Raw genomic sequence first — 7,674 nt, 5'->3', positions numbered from 1 at the left:
TCCCCCTTAATCGTGCTTGTGTCGCACAACCACCACCACCACTCGCGGCCGCCGAGAAAGTTCTGCCGCCTCCAGCCGTGCCTCTCACCCCCGACCACCTTCGTCCTCCCTTCCTTTTTGGTTAATCCCTGAAAAACCCTAAGTGAATTAAATGTTTTAAATTATGTTTTAATTATGTAATTTATGTTTTATTGAATTAAATGTATAGTTTTTATTATTCAATTATGAATTTCAGATTTTAATGTTTGCATAATTGAAATATTAATTTTCAGATTTCACAAATTGATTGAAACGAGATTTTGAATTAATTAAAGCGGGAATTTTAAGTTTTAATGGTTTCAAATCATGTTAGAATGATTGGGAATGATTAAAACTATTATTTTTATACTCTGATCATGATAATTTGGTGCTGGGGAAGTTTGTAAACGAGTTTATATTGCTGAAAATTAAAGTATAATGTTTAGGAAGAGTTTTCAACGAATTTCAATCACTAATTCAATAATTATGATGCTAGGAAGTCAAATATTTAAGTTTTGATATTGGGAAAGGTTCTAACTATGTTTAGAATGCAATTTAGAATGCTTTATTATGGTTGCGAATGATTAGAAATTGATTGGGATTATTTGTTGGTTGTTTTAGGCGGAGAATTCTCTTTAGGCGACTTTTGAAAGTGTTAAAGTGGCCTATCAGTTTTTTTACACAAGGTACGTACATACTTGTGTGCTTGGAGATGTGTGTTATTTGTTGAAACCATGTTGAAATTGTTGATGAACTTGGTTGAAATTACATGTTTAATATTGTTAGATGGACATGTTGAACATATATTTCGTTACGAGAATTATAACATGTTAGTATGGATGATTGATGCAAACATGTTGATTGGGAACACTAAATTATTTTATATATATATTGATTCAGATCGATTGATCCTTGCTCCCTTTTAGCTTTTCACTACATTATGAGGGCCGAGAACCTTGTTTAGTAAGATGAAACCTATACCCATATAGAGGGGTTGATCAGTATTAAAGGAAAGGTTGAATTAATTGGAATAAGTCTTGATTGATACCTCTGTGATCACTTACTTAATTCCAAGATAAAAACAGTTGAGAATAATTGTGATTGTAGGATATATGTGATTGTTGAGTCATAACAGAGTTTTAATTTGTAAATCATGTAAAGTGAAACTGAGTAGCAATAGCTTTAGACTGTGCACGTCTGAAGTGACGGACAATCAGGAGTTGGGGTCATGGGTCGCCTATGGCTTTTTCTGGACCGGATTGATCACCGGTTCTATTTTAGTCAAAAGTTCCTCGATATCGCAGGTCATTGGGGTTACGGAGTCGCGCCCGTACCTCATCTTCTTTAGTGAAGGCTTCTAGTAGACAACTCGGTCCATTAACTATTTCAATTAAATAATGTTAATGATACAAAGGTCTAGTTCAGTCAAATGTAGTCTTCAAGTCAATATGTTTTGGGTTATCCTTGCTTATGTTTTATTTGTATCATGTTAGGGTTGTTCGTTTAATAGAATCATGTTAGGATTATTATTGTTTTAGTATGTAGTACTCAGCTTTGCTGATTACGTGCTTTGTTTATGTGTGTTGATCATGGCTATGCCTTATTGATCCTGTGATGACCCATTTTTGGTGAGCAGTCTCTAAGGATCAATAAGCGTTGCCCATCTACAGGTTTGAAGATGATGCATCATTGGGATCGGGATTAGAGAGCTTGTATTTATTTTGTCTTGCTATGTGATTCGGGTTTTGTTAAGTTGGACTTTAAACTTGTCGTACTATTTACATTTCCTTATTTTCGTTGATTGGTTTTTGGGATTAAATCTGTAATCGATTATTTATAAACCTAAAGTTAGTTTTATGCTTTCCGCTGCAAAATTCTGAATAAGCCATTACGTTTTCACACGGGCGATAATACTTTGATAATTCTCCATAGGTATATTTATAAAAAAGGTTATTTTAGAAAAAGGAGAATTGTCGGGGTGTTACACCATTATAATTGGTATCGTATTTTATTTAGAGGCCCTGGTCTTAATAATAATGAATATTATGTTTACTAGCGAGTAGTAGATATTAATTACATTTGGTAATAGGTTTTTGAGCTAATAGCGAAAATGAAAAAAATAATTCGCATTAATTTTTTCCCTTGCAAAATTGAAGGGTTGGGGATCAAACCCTCGACCTGACTAGACAGCCAGCCAGCAACCAAAATTTAGCCCATTAATTGTTTAGCCACCTTCATTTTTACGGCCCATTTTCTGGACCGACTTAATGACCGGGCCTGTTTGTTTCTTTCCAGCAACCAAAATGAAAAGAATTATCTCAACTCACAAAAACGTACTGAAGGCAATTCGTCAATCATCATTCTCCATCAATCTCTCCCGTATTTAATATCAATGCTTTAAAGAAACTAATATTGAACAAGGAGTACTTGAGAAGGAAGTGAAAATTAAACGATATCTATAAAAAAAACACTAATCCTTATTGCACCCTAACTCACACAGTCACACAAACAATAGATTATCCATCATTTGAACTTCAATGCTACACCACACACCATGCCTGAAACTATAAATAAGCACCTACACACCAATCGTAAAGAATCTGCCTTAACCCATAATTGAATATTTGAATGACGCTTAGTCCTCTAAGTGGAGCCTACGAAGTGAGAAAAACATTCTAAGTTTGCATGTCACCTTGAAACGTTTGCGTATGGGCGAGTTGCCTGGAACATAACGAAATGTTGGGTGACAAAACTGTGCCATATCTATGGTTGGCTACGCGTTCCTATTTATATTCATCGGTTTAGGACTTTATGCGGGATCATTGATTTGTCGACTGTTCACCGTGCATGGAATCTAAAAATAACAAAGAACTAACATGGAGGCTGGCCATGATGTTATCTTGTTGGAGTTCGACACTGGCTACATGAATCATAATCCGTATGTTTTTTAATTTCTTTTATGATTTTATTATATTGTGGTTCGTTATAATACACATTGAGCTGGCGGGCCTTGATTGGGCGACGAAAATTGTGGACCTTCAGCTAATTCAAGTTGTGATCCGTGGTAGTAAGAATTAAATTAAGAATTAAGTCGTCACTCTCCGCTCTATTTTAACTTGTCACTCTCTGTTCTATTTTAATTCGTCACTCTCCCTTCTATTATCACTCCCCTCTTTCTAGCTTTCTCTCTTCCATTATCAGTTTCATTGAGCAACTCCATCCCCAATTAAATTAAAAATTAAACAGAATTTTCATAGATTTAATTAAATTAAAAAATTAAAAAAAATCCACCAGGAAAAAAAATGGGGGGGGAGGGGGGGAGGCATGCATGATATAGGATTCGATCCCGCGGTAGGTGTATCGCAAGGAGTTAGTGTAAGCATTAGTTACCAAGTTAACAGGGGTATCAGCACGTATATGAATCGTATAAACAAATATGTAGCAGCTTACAAGGCAATTACTACCTCAAAAATAAATACATTACATACTTCATTACACATTTACATACTGTACAAAATCCAAATTAAACAATTTTAGATATGCTTCTATTATCACTCCCCTCTTTCTTTCTCTCTCCCATTACAAGTTTCATTGAGCAACTCCATCCCCAATTAAATTAAGAATTAAACACAATTATAACAGAAGTAATTACAATTTCTTAGATTTAAAATATTAAAATAATGAAGTTTTTTATCCACCAGAAAAAAAATGGGGAGGGGGTAGGGCATGCATGATATGGTATTCGATCCCGCATTGGGCGTGTATAGCAAGGAGTTAGTGTAAGCATTAGTGACCAAGTTAATAGGGGTACCAGCACGTATATATGTAACATCTTACAAGGCAATTACTACCTCAAAAATGAATATATTACATACTTCATTACACAATTACATACTGTACAAAAATCCGAATTAAACAATTTTAGATCTGGAAAACCACGGTCTATCGGTGGTTAAGACGGATGGAAAACCGTAACAGTACCCGGAAAAGCGACAGTCGATAAGCAATCGGGAAGAAAGGGATGACCGGATCGCTCTACTTCTATCAATGGGTACTAGGAAAAACGACCGATCGGCTACAATTTTCTGGAAATAATTGTCGAAAAATGTTTCATACTGCATTAAATAATTACATATAATACCAAATTCCGAAGAAAATCAATTATAGATCTAGAAAACCACGACATTTCCATGAAGATGGAAAACCAGGTACCGAAAACCGACTGACGGGAAGCAATCGGAAAGATAGGGATGATCCGATCCTCTCTAATAACATCATTGAGTACCCGGAAAAGTGACTGGCCGGCAAAAATTTTCCTGTACAAATTCTCTCTCCTAATAAAATATATACTTAAATAAAAAGGAAAATAAAAGAATTAATTTTTGAATTTCGAATTGAAATCTGGTTCAAAAATTCAAATCCAATTTCGAAATTTGGGAAAGGTCCACATTTTGCTTCCTCCAATCCGTGGAGCCACGTCGATGTTTATGTGGGACTACACATTAATGAAGTTTATGCGTAGACTTTTCCCTCCAAATACCTTCTCTAATTTTCTTACTTATACAGAGGTATGGGCATATGACGTATCACAAAAATTGATGGAAGTATATAAATTGCTAATGTAGTCATACAACTTGTAGATTGCTAGGGAAATTTGTCAAATGACTTTTTTTGGCTCCAAAAATTTGAAATCAAGCAAAGCCATCCTTTCCTTCCTAGACAACCACCAATGCCTAACCATCCCACACCTCAAGCAAATACAATCCCAGCTCATCGCCTCCGGTACGCTTTCCGATACTTATGCAGCCGGAAAACTCGTTTCTGCCTTTGCAAACTACCCTACCCATCTCTCTTACGCTTATAAACTCCTCATCCACTCACCTAATCGCTCCAATTACATGTGGAACTCTTTGATCAAATTCTTTATTGACAATGATCAACCCATTAAAGCAATCTCTCTCTACAAGGACATGATTTCTTCTGGGTTTTATCCCAATAATTATACTTTCTCTTTTGTTATTAGAGCTACTAATGATCTTTGTGATTTACCCTTAGGGTTAATGCTTCATTCTCAGTCTATTAAATTGGGGTGGGGGTCTTACGATTTTGTGCAAAATGGGTTGATTCATTTGTATGCTGTGTGTAATGCGGTTGATTTATCTCGTAAGCTATTTGATGCGAGTGTAATCAAGGATGTGGTTACATGGACTGCTGTGATCAATGGGTATGTTAAAGTTGGTCGCATTGAGGATGCAAGAGAACTGTTCGACGAAATGCCTGAACGAAATGTGGTTTCTTGGAGTGCTATGATCACTGGGTGTGCTCAAATGGGGTTGTTTGAAGAGGCTTTAGAACTGTTTAATGATATGCAGATATCTGGAATTCGGCCTAATCATTCTTCCTTGGTGGGGGCACTAACGGCCTGTGCAGCTCTTGGAGGTCTTGATCAAGGGAGGTGGATTCATGCTTATGTGAATAGAAATAGAAACAGGGTGGAATTGGATGTTAAACTAGGTACAGCTCTTATTGATATGTACGCGAAATGTGGGTGTATTGAAATGGCTAATCGAGTGTTTGAGAATATGGCATATAAGGATGTGTTCGTGTTCACTTGTTTGATTTCTGCATTGTCAAATCATGGGCAGAGTGAGAAGGCAATGGAATTGTTCAAAAGAATGGAAAGGGAAGGGGTTAATCCAAATGGAGTGACATTCATTTGTGTGTTAGGTGTATGTAGTAAAATGGGTTTGGTAGACGAGGGATTGCATATATTTGAGATTATGAAGCACCGATATGGAATTGAGCCGGTAATTGAGCACTATGGTTGCTTGATTGACCTCTTAGCAAGATCAGGGATGCTACAAGAAGCAGCAGAGCTAGTGAGAAATATGTCAATGATGCCAGATTCTTATGTTTTGGGAGCTCTACTGAATGGTTGTAGAGAATTTGAGAATGTGGAGTTGGGGGAAGAAATTGTGAAAGAGTTAATGGAGAAAGGTCTTGACTATAGTGGGGTTCACACACTTCTTTCAAATATATATGCATCGTCGAACAAATGGGATGGAGTGATGCATGTAAGAGAACGGATGCAAGAAAAGATGGTGAGAAAGATACCGGGATGCAGTTTAATACAAGTGGATGGGGTTGTTTGTGAATTTGGTGCTGGGCAAAAGTATGACGATTCGATGGAGGATGTTATGTTGTGTTTGCTTCGAATGGACAACCATTTACGGTTATTCTTAGTAGATCATAATATTCTTCTTGCATCTGAAAATACATAATGAAGATCGGTGTAGCTTAGTTTGGCTGTGTTGTACTATTGCCTTGTAAGAATAAATGTAGTTACGTAGGATTTGAGACTGTGATTAAGTGTACCAACTACAAAGATGAATCCTTTACCATCCATGTTATATGCTTGAAATTGACTCATTCTCATATCCATCCAGGCAATTCAATCTTTCTTCTTATTTTGGGTGAACGTATGTTACTTTAATTATTATATGAGTTTCCTTGCTTTAAGCCATGATAATACACCCAACTAAATGAACATGAAAATACACCAAACACGATTGAATCAATTATTCAATTTGGTGTTGTCAACGTTACACAAATATCGTTTGTCTATTATTATGTCACTCTTGTTCTCCTATATCACATTGACTACTGGACCTAAAGCCTCCAACTGCTAATGTTGTTAATGGACTGTAAACGTACTCCTTGAATACTCCCTCCTTATTTTAATAAAAAGAGATACACTTTGACTTTTTGGACTATTCACATAATTTATTTTGGTCCTATTTTATTTATAGTATTATGAAAATAAGTGTTAGCATATAATATATTATTGGTTTCATCTTAATATATACTAGGTTAGGTCCCGTGCAACGCACGGATGAGACAAAATAATTTTTTTTTCTGTTCTGAATAATTTATTTAAACAAAGTTTTTAATAAAATAAAATCAATTTTTATCAGCGGTTATTAGGAAAATCAGAGAAAATTATTATTTATTTGGATTGTAAAGTGATTATTGCGATTTTAGAAATTTAGCGTTTCGACAAAAATACTTAAGTTGGGAAAATATAAGAAAAAAAACTTATCAGACAATTATTAGATATTATTTTCTTCTGGAATTGAATAATATCCTTAACCGACTAACCGTAACCATACTTATACCCTCGATCTATCCAAATTTTTGGATATGGTATTGATTTGATAACCATATCAGTTATAATACCCTATTTTCTAGATTGGGTATATAACAGGCTTTCAGATTTATAAGTAACTAGATTTTTGCCCGTGCGATGCACGGTTCTATTAAATTGTTATGTTTAAATAAAACTCCTATGTATATACCAATTTTATATATTAGATTAGATTAGTGTTTTATTTTGTATTGAATTTCATTTTAGATTTTTTTTTTAATTATGAGAATGTTTGTTTTTGGATGAAATTATATATGCGTAATATTAATAATTAATTAATAAAAATATCTACGTGGCACTTGACTATTTATCTACGTGGCACTCGAATTTTTTAATTCAAAATTTATTTTAAAATGTTATTTTTCATTGGCCGATACCATTAGAATTCCTACGTGACGCTCTAATATTGGATTAATGTTTGATTTTAAATTGAATTTTATTTATTTTAGATT

At 34.8% G+C, this 7,674-nt stretch overlaps 1 protein-coding gene across 1 annotated transcript; it reads left to right on the top strand.

Moving 5' to 3' along the window:
- The first annotated feature begins 4,562 nt into the window (after nucleotides 1-4,562).
- Nucleotides 4,563-6,455, top strand: LOC110793600 (putative pentatricopeptide repeat-containing protein At5g40405). Its single transcript, XM_021998489.2, has one exon. It carries the CDS (start codon nucleotides 4,680-4,682, stop codon nucleotides 6,297-6,299), a length of 1,620 nt encoding a protein of 539 aa, XP_021854181.1. The 5' UTR covers nucleotides 4,563-4,679; the 3' UTR covers nucleotides 6,300-6,455.
- Nucleotides 6,456-7,674: the final 1,219 nt, after the last annotated feature.

This window comes from Spinacia oleracea, chromosome 4 (assembly GCF_020520425.1).
Source record: "Spinacia oleracea cultivar Varoflay chromosome 4, BTI_SOV_V1, whole genome shotgun sequence".
In the NCBI taxonomy this organism is placed as follows: Eukaryota; Viridiplantae; Streptophyta; class Magnoliopsida; order Caryophyllales; family Amaranthaceae; genus Spinacia; species Spinacia oleracea.
The sequence above is the reverse complement of the archived record's forward strand: the minus strand, read 5'-3'. Positions and strand labels throughout refer to the sequence as shown.